This window comes from Poecilia reticulata, chromosome 2 (assembly GCF_904066995.2).
Source record: "Poecilia reticulata chromosome 2, P_reticulata-male-v2, whole genome shotgun sequence".
NCBI classification, from domain to species: Eukaryota; Metazoa; Chordata; class Actinopteri; order Cyprinodontiformes; family Poeciliidae; genus Poecilia; species Poecilia reticulata.
Genome location: NC_088831.1, coordinates 21,154,679 through 21,178,107, shown reverse-complemented (window position 1 = coordinate 21,178,107; position 23,429 = coordinate 21,154,679). Strand labels below are relative to the sequence as shown.

The following is a 23,429-nucleotide window of genomic DNA, read 5'->3' as shown; positions in this document are numbered from 1 at the left end:
TACTCTCCTTTCAGGTCAACAGCTATTTTTATTTAATAAAAAAAATATTGAATTAAATAAATACAATTGATAGAAATTAGTTGAATTATTTTTATATTTAATGGTGCAGAAAAGGATTTTATTTTGTTTCTTGGTAAAGCAGCCCAAATCTATTTTTCTTTAATTGTGCTTCTAAATCATAAATAGCCCTAAATGTTATTCATGCACATGGTAGTAATTTAAGAACAACTTCTTTTCTTTATTTCAATATGTTTGATGTCACTGGAAAACTTCGACACTTTCAGAATTTGTAAATATGTTCAAAACGATGCACAGGAACAGATTTGTGCAGATTTATCTGGATGAAAACATTCCCGTGTGTACACCATTATATTTTTCAATATGGAGGAGACATTTGCTTTTATAGAGAACCGGCTACATGTGTACAAGGCCTTAGACCATTTGTTATTTTTCTATACATTAAGAGAACAAGAGAAACCTCTTAAACGTGTAGCTATAACCATCATTTGGGGTGTATAAAATAAACAGCAGCTCAACAAGTAAGGATTTTTGTAGCAGGTGAGGTTTCAGTTTTGAATTTCTGTCTATTTCAGCCAATCTTTACCCAAAAAGATGTCTCATCCTGAATTATTTCTGCTGTAGGGTTTTGTTGACACTGGCAACAGTGAGGTGGAGTACAGCTGCGAAAATAAAAATGTTCACAGGAGGAGGTTTAGTCAGGTGGGAAGAGCCACAAATCAGCATCTGCTGACACCGAGTTAAAAGCAGAGTTATGAAAAGTATTATAACTATTGTGGGATTACTCTGTTGAACTGAACTCTGTAATTTATATACAATCACACGCTTGACGTGTTCATCTAAGTGTGGTTCGCTTCCCTCGGGAGGGGTTGTGCATTAAGCCGGACTGCTCCGTGTTTTTCTATGCTGCAGTACGCAAGCCCACCTCTGCAGCATGGCCGATCGGCACTGTCCTCGAGTAACCCCGGCACAGTGCAGAAGACCCAGAGAGACGCAGAGGAGCTGAGCAAGGCAGCAGAGACGAATCCAGCAGCCCTGGGCATAAAAGTGCTGAGGAAGTGTGCTCTTGATTTAACACAAACAGTCTTAAAAAAAAAAAAAACAAGATTCAAATATGTCCAAGGACAAAGACCGCAGCATGTCGAAAGAGAGTTAGGTTTCAGGGTTAAGATAAAGTTTTGGGCTTGTTTCAGCTCTGGATTTGGGATTATTTTTGGCCCGAGCTAGAGGCTAGGTATTATTTACTCTGCGACGGAAAAATCCCCCACCGAGACAGCGGGACGGGGTTTATGCGCGCTCTGCTGTTGAGGGAGACGGACGGAGACAGATAACGCCTGCGGTGAACTCGGCGCATCAATCTCAGGCAAGCGGCAGCCAGAAAACACAAGGAGCGCGGTCCGCGCAGTGACCTGAGAGAGATATGACGTGCACATCAACAAAGCAGCAGAAATTGTTAGAGAGCACACACACACACACACACACACACACACACACACACTCCGTCACTTCCTGCTTTCATCAAAGAAAAGGAGGGACAACAGATGATTTCTCTGGAAGATGAAGGTGTGTGTGAGTGTGTGTGTATGCAGCTACTCGGTTCTAGATGAGTATGAGGATGTGTTTGTGCAGCAGCTGTCAGGAAAGTATGGGAACGCAAGCATATGGTGGTGGCAGCAGCAGTGTGTGTGTGTGTGTCACTGTGTGTGTGTCACAAGGAGGCAGCTGCCAGTGTCTCTGTCCTGCAGCATAGTGATATAGTTGCTTTACATTGCAAGTACAACACAGGGTTTCATTGTTCCGCACGCGCGCAGCGTCGCCCGTCAGGCTTCTGAAGTCTGACTGATAACGTCGCCATAGCAACGTCCTTGGGCCCGATTTTAGTGTAATTTTCTAAAAAGCCTTGTGGCTTCGCAGAGAGGGATTTTAACACTCTGCAGGGCGGCACAGAGAGGATTGACTGCTCAGGCTGAACAATACGAGTTTAAAAGGTCACGACGGGGTCAAAGGTAAACAACAGAACGGCTACAGGGAGAGGGAAGCATTTTCCTTTATGCTTTAGCCACACACACAAAACCCCCACATGCGAACAAGTATGAGTGAAACGCATTTAGGAGAATCCCAATATTGATTTGTGAAACATTTGTTCTGCTAGCAAAAACAAACAGTTTTAAGATCATCTGCAACAAGAAAGGAAGAATTCAGCCTAGATTTATGTAGCTTACAGTCACATCCAGTAAACTGGATTATTATTGAAACGTTCATTTATTTCAGTGATTCAGTTCACGAGAAAAATAGTTTATACAGCTCTGGAACAAATGAAGAGGCCCACTGAAAACCTCCTGGTTATTCCACCAAATGTTGATTTCTGAACCGAGTTAAAACATTAGTGTTGTCGTGTCTAAATGAATATGAATTTGTTTTCTTTGCATTATTTGAGCTCTGAAAGCACTGCATCTTTTTCGTTATGTTGCACATTTCTCGTTTTCTGCAAATACAAAAAAATTTTCTTGTAATTTTGGAGACATGTCAGTAGTTCATTGAAGAACAATGTTCATTTTACTCAAAGATATACCTAGAAAAAGTAAAATTAGAGAAACGGATCATTTTAAGAGTTCTCTTACTTTTTTACAAAGCGGTATAGAGATCATTTCCACACATGCTGATATTTTCAACATCTCTGTTAATTATGATTTTCTGCTTACAACCAATAAAAACCTGACATTTAAGATTATAATTTAAAAAACTGATCTTAATGAAAAGCATGCCTTTAATCTGACCAATGAGCCTCAAGTGACATTTTTTTAAATATGGCTATCTCAATTAGTATTTTAAACAGAAAACAAAGTTAAGTGTAAAATTATCCTGCTCAGATTGGACTGCTAGAATGACAAATTTTGACATAATAAAATGCTGTCCAGGTTCCTTAAAAGCAGTGAAGTAGCCCTTTAGATTAGCACATATAAAACTTCAGCATCAGTAGTTTTCTTTGTGTGCTTGCAGAGTCGGGTCCAAGTTAAACAGATTCTCCTTCCACTCAACTTCCCATTAACATGTTTGGATGCAGGACGCTTAGAACTTTTTAAGCCCTGACTAGGCGTGTCACAGTAAACTATAAATCAAATAAATGCATGATAAATTAAAAATAAATAATTTTAATTTGCTTCATTTATCGTCCAGCACAATTTGCCACTGTGACAGGCCGAGCCCTGACCTTCTGTTGTGACCACTCACTGCCACCCCTGTGGAGGGTGGCAGTGAGTGCAACAATAAAATCAGATTCCTGGAGCTAAGTAACAACACGCCGTCTTAACCATGCAGAATAAGATGAATGTAAGGAACTTCATGCACCTGCAGAAGGCATGCTTTAGCATGCAAGTAAGTAAGCGAGTTTGTGAGACAGATAAGGAAGCAGAGCAATGTCTTCTCCCTGATAACCGAATACGTTAACAGATAAAGTCGGTAGTTTCAGCCTTCGCACAGACCGCAATCCATAATGTCACTGCTACTGATAAAACCTTCCCTGCTCATGTGTCACAGAGATAGACATGTTCTGTTGCTCACATAATAAACTAAAACCTGTGATATTGGCCAAAACTATTGTTTTAACTTCTTTTATTTTGGCTCCTGGTATGGATGAAGCAAAGGGCAGTGATGTCAACACTGAAATATTTTCAAACTATAACAGTAGGAGACCCTTAAAGAAAAAACTGCATTAAACTAATAACTGCAGCTATGTACTTTCCTTTGTGGTTAAGGACAACTGTTGCACATGTGAAACAAATTTCTATCCACAAAGATTGTTTATAAAGTGAGACAGTAAATCATAAAAACACGCCATTAAGGATCTACTACAGGGACCCAATGAGAGCCAGAGAGCTCCACTCATATGCTAATAATCAACACCACTGAGTCATTCGGTAGCCAAGAGCACGTTGACTCCATTCAGGTCGGAACAGAAATGTGGTGAATAAGCTGTTACTACTAAATATCACAAGTGTTGCAATGCTAAACAGTTGGAAAATCCACGAGGAGAAACCACCGACTGCAGCGACTGGGCCGTGCGGTTTTCTGATTCAAAGTGTACCGCTACCGTTAGCACTCATCCGTTAGCATCCAAACCAAGCAGGCTGACTGTTTGGAAGATATAGATATTAATATTGATTAGGGATGTCCCAATGTTAGAACTGTAACAAGTGGCCTAACATATCATCAATCCCACATCCCGGGAGATTTTCACTCGACTCTACCTAAAAGATGCAACAAGTGACAAAATGGAGCCAAGATGATGAAACAAAAGCTAATAACAGAAGTTACTCTACTCGGCCAACAAGGAGCAAAATCAGAAGTCTGAAGGCATTTTACAGTTTAAAATAATAAAAGTATTTACTGCAAGGTTTCCCCCAAAAAACTTGCCAAGTCCGGTGGTTGGGTGCCAGGTCATTCATTCATCCAGCGGCCCGTCGTGTTTTTGAGTAAAAAAAAAAAAGTTTAAAGTTGACAGAAAATGTGAAAGTATCACTTGATAATCATGTGCTATTGAAAGATTAGTACCTGAACACCAACTATAAAGTCTTAAAAAATGCAAACATTTTAGAAAAACTTAAAAAAAAATAAAAAAAAAGCAATGGTTGGCCTACAAGTAAAGCCTGGTGGCCTGCCAGGCTTATAATACACTGAGGGAAACCTTGTACTGGGTTTACTTAATTAGTTGGGTTGAATTATTACTTAAACTGTAGTTTGAACAACTGAAATCGTTTCAAAGGTGGTCTCTGGAAACAATAACAGGTGAAAGGATGCAAATTAAAGTTTTTCAGAATCTGTTGAGTCAGACACATCTCTCAGGTGAACCTCTGGTATCACTTAAATAGCACAGACTTATTGAAAAATGTATTTCAAGATACTGTGACTTGTGGGTATAACACTACACGTGACCATATATTCCTTTAGGGACCAATAGTCGAGGGAAAAAAAAAAGTTGGACCCCCAACTGCAAAAACAAGTCCTAGTTTTTGCAGCTGACTTTGTTATGAATAAAAAACCTTAGTCACATTCAGAAAATGTTGCATGTTGATGAAACTGTATTTAGTGTTTTCTTATTGACTTACACCAATGCAAAATTGAGGTAAAAGAGCGACTAAGATATGAACGTTTGCTTATTATTCTAAAGCGTATTTTGTAGCTGTGGGATAAGCTTTCCCAGAACGAGACGACGAAACTTTCCGACTTCACAGAAAAACGATGCAGTGACGCCCAAAACACGGTGTGTATTTGTACAAGTCTGTGGATCAAATGGAGCGTCTCTTACTTTTATGAACATCTTAAAAGGAGGCAGAGCTGGGAATCTTTTAGATGCGCATCTGATCAAAGAAAAGCATAAACAACATTGAACGTCCGTTTCTCTCCCTCGTCTTCCAGGTCTATAAACGACTTGCGATACTTCCAGTTAATTCAACATGTGAAACTGCAGTGAGAAAACTAAAATCGCTTCTATTCAGCCACAGATTGTACATCCGAGGCAGCAGCTGGAGGTCTTGTTTCGGCGGGGGGTTTGATCGAGAGCAATTTTTCCGTCCTTCAGAACTGGCCAGCGCCAAGCGACCCAGCGGGGAGGCCTGTTGTCACCGATTGTTCCCGCCTTCAGTTTGCCATTTAAAATTGTAGCTGGTTAACGCCACGGAACAATGCGGGCCGTGTGTCTGCAGCCGTCTGTGTTTGCCAGCATCCTTGAGCAACTCCGTGTTATGTACAAGTAGTGACAGCTAAATACCAGGCTAGTGTGTACAGGCAGAGGCCGCCCACGCGCCGCAGCCCACCTGTTGACTGCGTTTGAGACTGAATGAGAGAAGCCACGATTAAAAGCTGCTGAGCTGCTTTATGCAGGATTTAAGTCCAAACCAGGTCATGTTGTCATCTTGACCTTGTCTGTTAGCGGCTTTTCATTTTCACTTCCACAATGATGTTTGCTTTTTACACCTCAATCCCTTATTTACTCTTCCACACTCGTATTTCACCAACCAACATTTTACACTCCTAGTTTCTAATTAATTCCTGGTTTTATGTTATTTGATGCGTTAAAGGATGCTTTAAGCATACGTCAACAGCAGTTTGTATGTTAAACGTTTCAGGAAGCATCACGAATGTATGTGGTGAGATTGATCCACCGTCATGCCAGGTCCAGTAGTCGTTCCTGGAGTTGATGAATTTTAAAGACTTTGCAAACGGCTCTGCTGTGTGGGCAGATCTGGACTGGCAGAAAATACATTTCATGCAGAAATCAAAAGTGATGAGAACATAATCAATGCTTGTATTTCTTTTCTCCAAGAACTGTGCCATTAGAGTGTAGTTAGTCCTCTTCCTCTCCCTTTTGTTTTGTACACTGAACTAAAATCGGACACTTTCTGACTACATTTATCCTCCAATTAAACTTCTATTCCCAAAAGCATGTGAATATGCATCACAAGGTGTAAATTATAAATATATAACTGCTGCCAATATTAGTTGTACTCCAACAAAGAGCATCGATTAGTGCTACTTTAATACTTTAAGTGCCAACAGCATGTTTTGTCTGATGAACAGATTTTACAAGACACAAGATGCAAAAAAAAAAAATCAGAGTGTGATGGAAGAATTAATTCATTTTTATTTGTCAAAAATAAAAACAAATTTAAAAAAAACGGAGAAAGAAGTCAGCAACATCCAGATTTATTGCAACAGACCAACTCAGAGATATTCAACAAAACTGCAATTGGATGGGTTTCTTTTTACCACCGAGTTGCCATAGCAACAAAACTGAATGTAATTGACATGAGAAAAAAGAGAATGGATGACTTCATTTGTGTTTATATGTACATGCTGTGTTGTCTTTATGACCTGCAGTCAATAAAAAGACAAAAAAAAAAAAAAGCTTTTTCAACACCCGTTTGTCGGCACATTTTGCAACGTCAGGAAAACGTCAAAGACTTTAAAATATTGTTAGTTTCTAAATCACTGAACAGCTTGGAGCCAAAATAAATTAGAAACTTGTATCAACGTTCCAGACATTTCAGGTCCTCTGGTTCTGGTTCTGTTCTGCATCCCCAGAACTAAACCTGGAGAAGCAGCAGCTTCTATGCAAGACAAATCTGGAACAAAAACATCCAGAAAACTGCAAAACAGTCGAAACACTGAGCTCCTCTAAATCAAAGCTAAAAACCCACCAGGTTGGAGTTGCTTTTGAACCATAATAAATGGAAAATTGATCAACATGTTTGGCGTGCATTAATGGGCTTGATGATTGCACTCGTCAAAATGTGACGTCTGTCACGGGTTCCTCAGTTGTCGACTGGCAGGTCATGTCGCCGATAGTGAAACTCGTCTCTATTTACAAAAGCATTACAATTTAAGGCAACATTGAAGAAGTCAAACTGCATAATGGTTCATGATTTATGGCGACTACTGGGCAACTCAAATATGTATGTTAATTTATTAATATTGTCAACATCCCCAAAAAAATTTTTTTTAAGTATTTATCCAGTTAAAATTCAAAATGAAGGTCATTTTCTGCTCCTCAAGTTGGTACAAAACTCGACAAAGACTCTGTCGTGCCGTATGACGGTATTTTAACAGACTGAGTGAAGCAGCACAGCAGAACTAGCTAAATAATCTCCGACGCTCCTTTAGAGGAATTTACTGGGCTGCTACAAAACATTCCACGAGAAAGCGTAGATACTTGAGGAGAGCGGGTAAGCTTCCCAGTGAATTTCACACCATCCCTACAGCTAGATTTAGTGACTTGGATAATTCCCATTATATTGATGAAAATGGACCTCTGAAATATTTAAACCCTCCAGCAAAGCCCCAGTGCTGCAAACCCCGCCTCCATCTCTCACTTCCACAAAGCCCTGGCTCTCAGGGACAGCATCACTAGCAGAGGCAGCATGTGCGTAACCCAGCAATAAAATCAATAATGCACAAAGTCCCGTCACCTCTCACACCCTCCATTAAAAGGTCTCGTAAAACAACCAAAAGAAAAGCTGGACAAAACACACACAAATTATGGCGCTCAAGAGGTCAAATAAATGCCATTAGCATAAACACACAACCACAGCATGGATGTTTATTCATCCAGACTGTCAAAGTGTTAGCGAGGCTTACTGATGCACAATAAATAAATAAAAAATATGCAGATACTTAAACACTGGAATGTTTGATCTACTGCAGGACCTGGATGAATTTATCATCTGGTCTAAAGTCATTTTTAATACAGAAAATCAGCTTTGGAAAGACAAATTCAGCTGCTCATCAGAGTAACAGCAACGCAAATAGTTGCATATAATTCTAGGTTTGAAGTTAAGAGGCACAAAGTATGGGGAAAATGTCGATACAAGTGAAAAAACAAATCTGTCAACGGAAGTAAGACTTTTTAAAATCAATATTAAGGGATTAGTGACTTAAAACTATTTAAATTATTACACGCGCATCAAAACATTTTTCTCCATGTTACAAGTGACAAACTTTGGCAGTGGAGCAAGTACTTTTTTTAAAATCCAAATTAAGGCATTATTGACTTAAAACAGGTTTTAATCTTGCTGAAAATTTACTTGTAAGTTAGTTTTCTCTTATTTCAAGTGTACCAAGATGTTTGCGCAAGAACCTAGACCACAACTACTTTCTAAAATTTGGTGTTTTCAGCCGTGTGTAATATTAACATTGAAGACAAGATCCAAAAATTCAGCTTAAAAGACTCAAGGCGCTTGCTTCATCAGGCGTCCTGAAATACACAGATGTTTTTTTCCTAGTAACTGGTCAGTCTTCTGCTTCAGCATCAGCCTCGTCTGTGTATTTTTAGCCACCAGCAGCGGCGCGGTGCAACAATGTGATGCGAGGTAAAAGACTTTAAGCCGAATCCTCTTCATTCAATTTAATCACCACTTCTTTGTAGAAACGAGCCTTTCCTGGTTACTTACATAAAACCGGGTTTGTACAACCCCCCACTTATGAAAGAGGTGAGCACGGCACACAAGAGCACCATTAAAACACAGCTCCAGGGCAGGTGAAGGTGCAGAGCAAATTCAATTTTAAAGGCTTTGCCCGCGAGTACTTTCTTTTTTTAGTGGTTTTGTGTGGCAGGCAGAAGGTTTTTATAGAACTCAATAAAGTAAAAAAACAATTGCCTCAGCTCTTATTTGCTGCAAAGACGTTGAATTTCGCCGTTCTTCGTCTGTAAGTTAACTGAGAAAAGTTAGTTCTTGGTTACAACACATGCTCCCAGAGACGAGTGACGTTTAAAAAAACAAAACAAAAACAAGATTTATTAATGAAACAGTAAAAGCAGCTCATGAGTTTACTTTCCCGTTGTAAAGTTTAATGTCAAAGGGCGGCTTGATGTAACTGGAGTGGGGTTTCCCCCTGAGGGCAGCAGGAGTATCGTTTTTCTGGACTGGTTACAGACAAAGTGCTTGTCACTCAGTCCTTCCCAAATCCTCTTTTGCCCTTTGTGTACTTTTATTTTCTCTGTTTGGATGATCTAAGCTTGAGCTCGTCTTTTCAACTTTCTCTTTCGCGCTCGTCGCTTTTCAACCTCGTCAGTCCCGCCGTCATTTCCAGAATCTCCCCGAAAACAATCATTGGAAGAGAAAGCAGACGATCGCTTCCCATGAAATCCATCGCGGTGCAAAATAACAGACGTTTAGAGGAGGAGACAACGCACCGGTACCACTTGGGTTACGTTCACACTGCACGCTCTGAAGCACAGTTCTTACATTTTTGTTCAAATCAAATTTATTTCACACTGTTAAATAAATACAAGTGTTTACCAGGTGGTGAGGATGTACCAATCCACATTTATCACTTTAAATGTTGATATCTGATGTTTAATATTGGCTGTAGCACTGAACTGACTTAAAATGGTAGAAGACATAAATGTACTGATAACTCTGCACAAATGCAGCACACTTAAAGACACCAGTAGCTTTATAAGCCTGCTCAAACATGTAAAAAACAACTTTAATTTGTTCAATCCGGTAAAATGGCCAATGTAAAATAAATAATAAGGACCTGAAACAATAAGGCTATCTTGGTCAAACATGTAAAAAATAAACTGCAACAAGCCTTGCTTCAAAGGGCAATTTAGACTAGCCCAAGTTAGTTTGGAATAACTTGAAATATTGCTTGAGCCTAATCATCAACAAGTCATTAAGTCCAACAGAGCAAACATGCTAATATTAGTCGCTTCTGCATCAAAACACTTTCAACAGAGACAAGACATGAGATTACTGGAGACTTTGACGGTGTGTCTTTGGTCACTCGTCTTTAAAAACTGGTTTTATTCGCGTGTTGGAGCAGAATATTAAGGTGCTGTTGACTGGTGAACATACTGACGCCATTTAGACAAAACAATAAATTGGCTGTAGTTGTCATGCCAGGCCACTGTATGGCGCTGTGATTTGGCACGTCATTGAAACGTAGATGCGCTTTAACCCTTAGCCTCCACCTCATGCTGTACATGTACTGTACATGTACTGCACATGCGCTTTCCCACCTGCAGAGAACTTCACAGCAAAGTTTCACTCAGACCTGGTTTCAAAAAAAGCCTTCAATTACTGGAGACGTGAAAACGAGCGGCAACAAAAATATTTTATGGTTTTGTTGAAAACTGGGCCTAAGAACATCCCAGAGAAACTCCAGTTAACGTTACATTTTAAAATAAGCATTAAAAGTAGCAAAAACTCTTAATTTATTGAATTTAATTACTGCTTCACCTTTGATTCACTGCTGCTTTGTTTCACCTTGATCACATATCACTGTACTCTACTCAGAAACCGTTCCCGGCCAAATTCCCCATTACCAAGATTAATGAGCCACTCACCTAACAATCACTCACAGACTCTGTAACTACACGAGGAGCCGGCGTGTAGCGAAAGGATAAATAAAAAGTCAGAACAAGCCATATACAATGATCACAGTTTTCTCTGATGTCTAGTCGATGTTTTCTGTCAGAAATGCTGTTCTGCAGGAGGGGAAGGAGAATGGAAAATACGTTCATCTTTGAAATGAGTCTCACATGAAAAAATTAAAATGCCAACTGATTCATTTGTACTCTAGTAGTACTCAGTACATCTTCAGTTTAGGGATGGACATTTATTGTATCGTTTATCGTGATAAATTTATCTCAACAAGAGTTTTGACTTAATTGTTGTCACAAATTCCAATTAATGACGTTTAAGCCCTGCAAAATTGTCCATTTTGTTGGGAATCAGGATTGTTAGTTTTTTCAAATGCTTGTTCAATGAGAGCCAGCATGAATAAATCTTAATACGTTTGCAAAAATTATTAAATACGGGTCCTGTGTGCACTTTTTTGTTACTCATTTCCTAAAAAAAAAAAGCAAAGCGCACTACAAAGGGGAACGTTTTATAAGAGCAGCATTTGGGCTGTAATTACTGTGACACACAGTCACAGCAATTGCAGGTACCTACAAAAGAAGCAGCAAACATCACTTTTATTGTCATCACAATAATATTACAAAACATTGTGATAAAACTTTTAAGTCCGTATCGCCTACTTTAGCTCACAGCTGATCAAGTGCAACTCTGTCACAGCGACATGAAAGAAGCTTCCTGTGTCCCTGGATGTAAAAATAGAGCTGAGAAAGCCTCTTTGTGGAAATCTTTAGAAACAAAGTGTCTGACTGTCGTACTTCTTAGTGAATCTGTGCGTTTTCCCAAAACGATGTGCACTCGTGTCACATTTTGTGCCTGATTGCTGGAAAGGCTCACTCTACCTGCATGAAACTAAAAACTGCATGGTGGTTATGAACCCAACTCCTGCTGCGCTCCGGAGATAAACAAGAAATCTGAATTACCCTCATTGCTTCATGTCGGATCAGTGATTCAGGGATAAACAAGAGAGCATCTTTGGCACACAGCTCGCAGAAGCGGGTCTAAAAATGTGCGTTTCAGTAAATTTCACCCCTACAAGGCTTTTTTTTTTTCGAAAAGTAGAATTGCAAAGCTTGCATGTGTCAATAGTTCCTCTTTGCTTTCCATTCACGATGTGGAAAGCAGTCAGGAATCCACAAATGGTAAATATCAGTACAGTTACTTTCCCTCACTCATATCAGCTCTGGAACATCTCTGAACCACAGATACCATCAAAAACATTAAAGACTAGGACCACACTGCAAAAAAATATAAATCTTTTGGTCTAGTTTCTAGTGCAAATATCTTAGTACACTTGAAATAAGACAAAACTAAAAAGTAACTTCTTAGCAAGATATAGGAATTTGATTTAAGTCAATAATTACTTACTATTGATGAAAAAGTTCCACTGGCAAATTATTTCACTTGTGACATGGAAAAGAACTTATTGTTATAAATGAAATAACCTTCCAGGGGAACTAATAATTTTTCATCTGGCTTAAAACTAACTCCTGTATCTTGCCAAGATGTGTCTTAAGTTAGTTTTGTGATTTTGCAGTGCATGGCAGAACAACCTCCCTGTAATTAGTAGGAATCGAAGAGGAACAACTTCCTTCCTGAGAAGACTTAATGTAGCACAAAGTGTGGCAGGGATCTTTTTAGTGCTCTAAACATGCACCACAAGCAGCACTTTGCATGTCGGTAGAGAACAGGACTGTGAACACCAATTAATCCGCGCTGTAATCCCAGCACATGGGGTACTAACCGGTTTGGGCATCTTTCTCTCTCCTCCCGTTCCCCGTCGCTGATAAAACTGAAAGAAGTCGTCCTCCGTCTTCCTGCCGCACTCTGGGGCACCGCCGCCTAAAACACAAATAAAAACCCAAAGATGCTTAGAAACAACAAGCACTAAAAACTAATGAATCAATTCATTTACATTTCTTCTGATTAGGTCTTTTTTAGGGTTTTTCCCCCTTGTCTAGCAAAAGCCTGGTGGTCCAGCAGGCTATACGTCAGATATAATTCCTCCAGCAATGACTCAGTGATGCATTGAATCGCCTAACAAAGAACGGGTGGAGGTATTAGTGGAAGCCAGTGGGAACAGCAGCAGCTCAGCTGTGAAGAGGTAGGCCATGCAAAATCCCAGAGCAGAGTCAGCAGAGGCTGAGGTGAGCAGAGTGGAGAGGACAGCGTGTACGGAGTGCAATGGGACGGGTTTCCATGGCTTTACATCAACCGTACCGGACGGGTTTCATGAAACTAATCATCAATTGACTCTGAGCACCATTTAACCCATTCAATGAACACTCACGGACTACGCAATAACACGTCTTACAACCAGAGATGGCAATATGTGGTCTGAGAAGGCTGGTGGCGTTCTGTAAATATGACTGGCTACGACAAAACCATGAACACGTCAACTGGGGGGCGTTTTGAGTTATTCACAGAATCTGAAAGTACGGATTCTAAGCTTTCCAATGACTCCAAACATGGAGATCACAAAAGTCATTTTTTTTACTGCAAGTGTGTGCATTAATTACATTTAGCTCTATTTAAGATTATATTAGTCATTTAGAAACATAATAAAAGAAAAATGGAAATAAAACATTTTTGACCAAATGGACAATGGCCAAAAATTCAAATCAACACCTTAAAAACTTTGTGGAAATCCTTCTGAGAAGAGCTTAAGTAGTTTGAGCTGCAAAGTGTGGATTAATATCATATTAAAGCCTCTGGATTAAGAATGGGATGTCACTCGAGTGCATGCGTGTGTGAAGGAAAATAAGCAAATAAGTTGCTTTTAAGATCCTGTGAAACTGCTTGAAATTAAATATCTGTGTCTGTATAGCAAAATAAAAAAAAATGTACCTGAACTTTTTCTTGCTTTATTGAAATTTTTCAAATCTAAAACTGGTCAAATTTCCCCAGATGTTCAAAATCTGTAATTTTTTTGTATATTTGCAGATTTTGCAGCATCTCAATGTAACACACAGCTACGTTGGCTGCAGCAGAAAACATCCAAACAGAGAACACCATGGAGTCACACGGCCATTAAAAAGTCGTGATAATGGCCAACAAAACAAAAACAGAGAAGCAGCCAAGTGGCAGCTAAGAGAAATCCTCAGCTGCAGCACAGAAAGCACACAGGAAGAAAATGAAACGGCAACACGGCGAGAAAGAAAAACACAAACTCCTGCTTCTCTGCTCCGATTTTCCCTTCGCGCTCCACAAGGAGCCGGTGAGCGCAGTTTTATCTCGACCTTCGAGACGCTTAAGATGGTGGGAACGTAAAATAAAGAGATGAGCTGGTAAGTGTCCCAAAGGTGCCAGATCTCTGCGATGTGCTGGGCCAGAAATAGACGTCTCTCAAGTGTCAGCGCGGAGAATTAAACCAGGCTCAGTGGAAAGCTTCGAGGACAGTCACAGAATACAGCATGGAGACGAGCTGGAAGAGCTTGACTTCAGAGGCGGCAGAAAATTGCAATAATGTTAAACAAATACTACCCTATGAAAAAGCAGTCATCCTGCTTCAACCTTCACACACTTTGTAACATTACAACCAGGCCTGTCACGATAAATTTAGCTGGACCATAAACTGTCCCAGCAATTATTTTGCAATGAATGATAATGTTGTTGTTTTGAGACCATGATGATAATGGTGTAATAATGCAAGTTTGCTCTCTCAAGACCAACAAACTTTAAACTTTATAACAAAAACTCCACACTGGAACTGGAAGATGGCTAGACTGGAATAACCAAAATAAAACACAACAACCAAAAACAATAAACGGAAATTTTAAAAAACACTTGCAACCAAAACCGTAAATAAAATGGATCATGAAGTCTCTGTGAACAAAATTGCCCTTCAAAAAATATGAGCTCACTTTAATTTAACATGCGAATGATTCATTGCTCATTGCCACAAACTTAATTACAACCACTTTCTTTTTTTTTAGGGGTTTTACACAATCATCCAACACAATTGTGAAGGTTTTCTGCATGTTTTACACATAAGAGTCTGATTTTTGCAAAAATCCCTCAGATTGGCACGTAAGAACAAAATTAATTTTCTCATCCTGCCACAAATTCCCTATTGGACTTTGCTCTAAACTTTGGGTTACTCCAACATGAATTCACTTTGATCTAAATCTTTTTTCCGGTGAAGCTCTGAATGCATGTTTTGAGTAGCCGGCCATCCAGCTGGAGGGTCTCAAGTCTTTTGCAGCCTCCAGCAGGTGTTCTTCCTGTTCTAAGCTATTTCCACGCTGGATTTGTAGAGTGTTCTGTTGTCCTGATTCTCCCACCTAAGCTTTCAATCTCTGCAGATCTTCCCATTTCCCACGAGTGTTTTGGCTGATGCCGTTTGTTCTCTAATGTTCCCTGAGAAACCCCCTAAGGCCTTCGCAGCACAGCTGGATTGTTATTGGTATCAATTTAGACACAGATGGACTCCATTAACTGTCTGAAGGCAGGTGGTTGTGCAGCAAATACTCAGCAATGGGAACACTTGATTTTAATCATTTCTAAACCCTATAAAACTTCTAAAAGTTTTGCTTTCCAACTTCTTAAAAAAAAAAAAAAACTTTAGGTGCAGGACTGCAACTATATTATTTTAGCCAACGATTAATCGGACAAAAAAATTTGGCACATTTAAACCTTTTTATACAATGTTGGAATTACATTAAAAGACAAAACGTCCTTTTTAAATTAGAAAAGTAATATTTTACTGCCTAAAAGGTAATAGCTTAGCATTCCTTTAGCTTGAACATTTGTAGGAAAGGAAAAAAATGCTTCTAATAACATGTGAAAAGTTCTGTCCTCTCTGCTGGACTATTGGTTAGCAAAAAGGTTTTTAAGAGATTATTTATTTATTTATTTATTTATTTATTTATTTTAACAGTAATTTGAACTATGTGAAAAAACCACCACTTGAGTTCTGGGTAGAACATATTTTTATTATTTTTATTTCATCTTGCATGCAAAATGTAAACATTTTTGTACAGTTTTGGCTTAATTGCTGCTCCGAGTATGTTGTTCTTCCAACAAACTGCTTTTTTTGAGTGTTTATTCTAATTAACGATTTATCCATTACTAAATTAGTTGTCGGTTATTCTAATAAAATTCATTAAACTTCATCGTGATTAATCATTTCATGCCCATTTAGGTGGGTATGAAACCCAGGGACAAAAATATGTGCATTTTCAAGATTTATACCATACATGCCTGTCAAACAAACCTTTAACTCAATGCTAACCCTATTATTACCAAATCCACTGGTTTCAATGTGGGTCACAGGTTTTGTATTTCCTTTAACTGTCCTGAATGTTTTCCTGATTCTGCTCCAGGTTTTGCACATATTTGAAAAGCACTAAATATTCTTTAAGCTAACAAAGTTTTATCACCATAAACCTTGGTGAATAAGCTCTCTACATCATGTTTGGTAACTTCTGCCAAACAGACACCTAAACCCCTCAGGCCCTTGTGGACTGGGTTTGGCCTGGTCTCAGTCATTTACAACACCAGAAGCTAAACTCGTTAAGCTGCAGTTAAACTGACTGCAGAGACGGTCATAGTTCCTATGATGCTGCAGAGGAATATTCCAGATGTTCCACACCAGAGCCTTAACTAATCATTTTAGCTGCTGCAGGTATGGTTAGCCAAAAAGGAGAAACAATATTTAACTAAATGAGCTGTCTGCATCTGATTTTGCGGTGCATACAGTAGAACTTGTTCACCTGAACTACCGTGTGCTCCCCCACTAATATGGAAACCCATCAATTATTCTGTCATGACCTAATGGACAATCTGCAGTGTAAGCCAGTGGAAATAATGAGCTTTAGAGCACAGCTGTAATGTGTTGGACTTTTGTACATCGTCTCATGTAAATGTCATGTCAATATGTGCAATCGAAGAGAAACTGTCTGTGCAGTTTCTCTTCGGTTTCTTCCTTCCATTGATCAACCAACTATTATTTATCTCTACTATGAAAGTGTTTTCATTAATGCCATCTTTTCATCGTTTGGGAAAATGCAGCCTTAATGGGCTTTAAGTATGACTAGAACATTCTTCTGGTCAGAAGCTAAAAGAAAAGAAACATCTTGATGAATTTGGCAGAAATGTGCTTGCAATAGATTCACCAAGAATTCATGGATGATTTTGAGATTGCATACTTTTGTAATAGTTCAAACACCAAAAACGTCTTAGTAAGCAGAGAAGAAACTAACTTAGCGCTATTGCAAAAGATAACATTTGTCAGCCAATCAGTGTCAAGGAAGACCAATGGCGCTCCTGGATTGGCTGCTTTGTAAATGCCAGACAAGAGCATTCAGCAGTATTGTGTCCAGTCATTTCAGCTTCCCAAGGTCCATTTCCTTTTGAATATTGTAGTTGTGCTCTACAGGAAAATAAATCTTTGAATGGGTGAATTTTCCAGAAACAACTTGAAGTCAGAAAAATCTGCAAATACTGAACCACAAATAGGCAGGGGGGTTATTTTAATCCGTGTGTGCAACACCACAAGGGACTGCCTGCTGCAGTATCTGGTAGGCTTAATATTTCAAGTCTAATGCATGTACACTTTGCACAGTTGTCTCATATTTTGCCAGTTGAATGTACTTCAACTATCCTTCTGGCATCTGAGCTGCTAGAGCTAATGGAATTGGAGACATTGTGCAAAACTTTAAAAAAAAAAAGTCATAAAAACAGAACTAAATTTAATCAATAGTCATAAAGATATTGCAAATACATGTCGTCTTCCTGAAGTCATTCAGGCAAAGAGCAACTTGACTCCGCTGATCTCAGCAGATAACATTGTTGCTGTTTGAAACATTCAGTCTTTGTCTGTCCTTGAACATGATGCTTTTAGAAATGAAGTTTCCTTGTGGAAAGGTGAGGAAAGGTATGCACGCCCTGGGGAATACACACCAGGGATATGTGTTGTAAAGACGTGGTTTACAAATGAGATCATTTGAAATAAATGGAGGGGCTTTTTTCACCTCCCAAAAAATAATTTAAAACATTCCCCAAACATAAAAAACCTATTAACGGCAAGAAGGCAAAAAAAAAAATGTAAATGCTGTCATTTACAAATTAAGAATCATTTGGAAACTACTAAAAATTCAGCAGGTCAGAAATGTGCATCAGGAAGTGATCGTAAATCCTTTATGGTCCTTCTCTACCTCGTACCATAAAGCAGATCATCTTTTAAAAAGTTTACCATTCTGTATCATTCAAATGATATGTTTTATTAAGTCCTACAAGCTGGAAAATCTGACTTGTATCTGGAAATAAAAATGCACCAAACATTTTTCAACATCTCCATTTAGCTACACAAAGCAACTGTATGTCGAGGCAGTGAAATATTTCCCCAAAGTCCTTTAAGAAAATGGCCGGTATGGGAAGAATAACGAGTGCACAACCAAAATGCTCCTTTTCCTACTCATTTCATCTTGACAGCTACCAAAGAGAGAAAGAAGAACGAATGGATTACCCAAATGAAAGACTATGTGGGGGGAGGCTATAAGTATTCAAAGCTTTGCTTGACCCACATACCTGCAGCCAGGAGATACGTGAGGGAACAAAAAGGTGAAATACCTCAAACTTATTCTAATGCAAACCAAGACACAGAGAAGATTTGGTGAGTCGAGACAGAGCAGAAAATACGCTCCAAACTTAAATAAATTACAAGATTAGCTATAATATTTAGCTTTTATGCATCTATCAGAATTAGTCCAATTTGCAGAAAAAACAAACATCCGTCGACAACCACACACATTAGGTCACTAAAGAAAAAAGTTAGAGAGCAGACTTGTTCCTCGTGTTCGTGCACCTTCTCACAAACCTGGATATACAAGCCTTCAGGGTGCGTGTGTGCGTATGTGTGTGTTTGTTCATTCAGTGAAGCCAGAAGGTTATTCCCAGTAGATCAAGCTTCCAGGTTACCATTCATGAAGAAAGAAACTCTGAGCACACTACACCCTTTCATCCTGTTTTCTAAGAGCGAACACTGTAAGATTTCAAACTTCATGCAGGCTCCTCTCCTCTGCTCCCTCTCTACGTGCACTCAGGTTTTAAGAAATTGCAATCTGGATGATTAATGCAAACCTCTAATCATGTTGTCAATGAGATTGTCAAATTATAAACGTCGCTCGCCTGTAGATTCTGCACTGCCAAGAATGCGATCAAGTAACAACAACATGTCGTTTAGAAGCGATGATGCAGCGGGTTTCATCGAGAAAAGAAGAGTAGTAGCAGATCGAGGCTCTGTAAAGCAACCCACACCAAACTAATGCAAGAATGAGCTTCCTGCTGGTTTGTCCACAGTGTGCAGAGTTCATATTTCTGCTGATGCGGCAGCAGTAGAGTGGGAATGGTGGATTATTAATGCATTTATGACAAAGCATGAATGTACTCATTCCATACACGCTGGATATGAGGAGTCATTTTAACAGACTAGTTTGCAGAATCCCAGACATGTTCTGCAACGCCAAGTGTAAAACGTTTAGCGTCTTTTTTGTGTTTTCCATTAGAAGAAGTTGCTTAGCAGTGATGCTAAAATAATGCGTCATATTACTGTAACAGATTTTTACCATTCCTAGATTATTTGAGGTGTCGCATGATTTGTTAACAAATGTGTCCAACATTTTGAATTTTTTATGCATTTAAAAACAAATGAAAACATCAAATTTTACATCTTTTTTAGTAAGTTTTGTTTAATGTGACGTTGATTTTGTGTTTAAGTTCTAAAATACCTCAGATGCCCATAGACGCACACAGACCAGTCACAATAGAAAATTTTTTCTCGACGATAAATTGCACCAGATATTATTGCGATAAACGATAAAAATGGTCTCACAACAACAGTATTAAGTGATATAATGGTAATGCAAGAAGAGTTTCGAAGCTCAATAAATTTTAACAAACATTTAACCCTGAAACTGGAAGACATTTTAAATATCTAAAATAAATAAACAACAAGAAGTGGACACAGAAGCTTCTCAACGAGAAAACTCGAAATTATTTGTATGATTTAATAAGGCTAGTTTAATTATCCGTCAGTAGATGAGCAATGAGATATAATAGTGAAAAACAGGCACATCAAGCACTAGTGAATTATTACCAATGATAAAAGGATTCAACTACTTCTGTCATAATTTCTGAATCCCAAACTCATACCCAATCTGCTCCTAGCAGCTATTTTAATCAATATTTTGTGGTAGCATTGTGGTAACAAAAGTGATGTTTTGTGACTCCATGACACGGCAAATTATAGCCGTGTCATGGCTATAATTTGCCGTTTGCAGTTTAGCGATTTGTATCACTAAACTTCAAACAGTAACTGCCTTTAATTATATGATACTCTGATTGAACAAACAGTGGAGAAAATAATGAAACATTGACAATACGAACAGTTTGAGGGAGAAATCAATCAGCGTGAATTGGAATTTATTGTGACAACAATAAATCAAAAAACGATAAATGTCTGACGATGAATAATAAACGATACAATTAATTTATCACGATGAGTAACCAACGATACGATAAATGTCCACCCCTACTGTGCAGCACTTTCATTCAGCTCTGCAGAAATAAAAATATTAAAACACTATTGTGACCATGTCTGTTTTTGATTTCTGCTTTAAATAAAAGTGATTTGATTATCTTGTAAATGTTTACTTTCAAAACATATCTGTAATTACCATTAAATCATGCTATTAACAATCAGGATCAGACAGAAAGGTGAACCAGGCCATCTGCTCACAAAACCATCAAATCTATAGAACTTAAAAATAATGTTAAAATAAAAAGAAATCTGTCAAACATGAAAGTTTCCCTGTATTTAGGGGCTCTGCAGTACATCTGGCAGCACATTCACACATGCCCACAGTCAACATCCACCAGCTGCTGAAGCAGCAGGAAGCCTTCCTCACTGTTATGTTTGGCATCTTTAGTTGTGGCACTGAAGATCCCACTGATTCCTTACAGTGTGAATGAAGCAAAGCGTTTGTTCAGCAGCACTAATGGCCTGTACAGAGCGGGACCTCAAGAAGCCCAGACTGAAACACTGGGGCAAATATCACACTGTAATCCTTTATGTGTCCATGGCACTCAATAACTCTCTGAGTCACCTTCACACATTTTAAATCACAAAAATAAAAAAAGGAGGGAAAAAAAAACAACCAAAAACTAATTAGAAGCTCATTCAAAACTATAACATGAATCATTAGACGTGGAAATGCTTCGTAGGAGGAGAATTATCCCACCGTGTTCAGACATTACACTTCAATTATCCGAAGGATCAACTTATGAAGAAACACCAGAACAATAATAAGATCAGAGACGAACCTTCACACACTTGGGAGTAAAACCAACTCTGAGATCAGTTTCAGACGGAGCAGCTGGTGTGTGAAGGCTAAAATCGCTCAGCTTCTCATCCTCAATCCGAGACACATTCTGTCATTTCCTTCCGGATCCTGCAGCGGTGTCTGTTGTAGAGGATGTGAACCAACCAGGCTTATTATATCTTATACAAGCAAGTCTGATCCATCCATTCCCCGCCTCGCTACTTACTAAACTTAAGAGATGTGCCGCAAACACACTGGGAACAGAAACCATGGCCCACTTTTAGAAGTCTCTGAGTGAAGCGATTAATCCGATTAATTGTGATGAATCAATTATTGAAATATCAGTCAACTAATTTAGTCAATCGATTAATCGTTAATGGGAGAATACAGACTCAAATAAAAGGCCATTTTCTGAAAGAACAATATACTCGGAGCAAAACTGCACCAAAAAATAGACACATTTTGCATTTAAGATTAGAAAGAAAAATGTAAATAATAAAAAATAAACACTCTGTAAAAATGTTCTACCCAAAACTCATCTAGTGGCACTTTTAGCTTCATTTGGTTCAAATTACTGTTTAAAAATAAAAATATAAATCAAACTCCTTTATTAATGGGCTAATCAAAAAAATAATAATAATAGTCAACAGATCAGCGATGCATTGTACTGATGCAAAGTCAAGCAAGCAGAAAGGACCAAGTTATTCTAAATGTTGATGCTAAAAGTACTGTTTTAGCTGCACATGCATCCTTTACTACAAATGATCCAGCCTTCACTAAAGGAATGCGGTTATTGCAACTTTAGGCAATAAAATGTTTTTTCTAATATAAAACATAATTGATTCATTTGCATATTTTAATGCATTTCTAATATTGTATTGAAAAAAGGCTAGTTTCACATCAATCAATTAAGTGTTATGGTTAACTATAATAATGGTTAGTTGCAGATTATTTATTATGGGACAATGTTACAGAAAAGTGTTTTAGAAAACCTTGGAAATCTTCACTTTCAGATTTGGGTTCAAAATACGAATGTTCATAGGAGGAAAAGATTATAACAATGGATGCACAAAGAAAAGTAGGTAAAATTCTACTTCCCTGGTCTTAACTTGCATGATTATTCAACAGGGCACACTAAAAAACATAGCCCAGCTGAGAGAAATCCAAAACCAGCTGTCAAAGGTAGCCTATCTCATGTCATCATGCTCCGAGCCTCTTTCTCAAATGAATTGTAATTTGGTCCCAGCGGGGGGCGGCATCGGCGGCGGGAGAATGACTTCAGCTACGCGGACATTAACCAATAAAATACTTCACGCGCACGAATGCGGCCAATCAGCGGCCGCTAATTTCCTGCACGCCGCTGGCGGAGCGTCCCTGCGCCGCAGATGGACCGCTAACATGTGTGGGAGCTGCTGGAGCCGTATTCAAGACCGAGGTTTACGTCCAAAAGCTTAACTAGTCTCTGGGTAGGGTTTCCATGACGGACAGTAAACAATTAGGCTTAATAAAAAATACAAATTAAAAAAGGCCCGCAGTGTAGGCGAGACTCAGCACCTTAACAAGTTTGAAACTTTTTAAAATGTTGGCTTTGAGCTGAATGAGAAATTACTCCTCTAATAGCGGAATGCGAAGCGATCCAAACACACTTAAAAAAAACTCAACTGTGTCTCTCTTTTGTTACAAACAACGAAATAAACACGAGCTCGAGAGAACTCGGTTTTCTCGAGCTACAGAGAAAACCGCAGAATTTCCCATTTCAAAGCCCAACTCGTTCAGGCTCGTTTAGAGAACTACAGAAACCATGAACACACACCAACAGGAGCCGGTGTTGTAACCCTGCTCGGTTTGATGTGAATGAAGCTGAGTGAGTCCTCTTCCAAGTCACTCAGAGAGAAGCGACCAGCATCTTATTACCAAGGCTACGCTGTTGCGTAACATTTACTGACACACAGCACCGGAGAGACAAGCGACACCACCTGGTGTTAGCTGCCTCCGACTCACCCGTCCTCCCGTTAGAAAGCCGGTTAGATGCCGCGGCGAGGCGAATACCGCCGTCCGGCCACGCCGCCCCTAAAGCTTGGCTGTCCGTCAGGCAGTCAGTCAGTCGGCTACGTGCTGCGAAACAACTTGTTACCGGCCCGCCGAGTTAAAACACCTCCACGCTCAGACG

General features: G+C 39.0%; 1 protein-coding gene across 3 annotated transcripts in view; it reads right to left on the bottom strand.

Annotated features, from left to right (window-relative positions):
• The window catches only part of LOC103478268 (radixin), a 45,057-nt gene that overhangs the window by 21,152 nt on the left and 476 nt on the right, over window positions 1-23,429 (bottom strand). For 2 of the 3 annotated variants that reach the window (XM_008431999.3, XM_008431985.2), the window contains exon 2: window positions 12,682-12,779. In XM_008431999.3, coding sequence (XP_008430221.1) covers window positions 12,682-12,693 — 12 coding nt within the window. In that variant the 5' untranslated portion in view covers window positions 12,694-12,779. Of the gene's footprint in view, window positions 1-12,681; window positions 12,780-23,260; window positions 23,380-23,429 lie in introns of those variants that run through there. The other variant, XM_008431990.3, reaches the window with a different exon arrangement.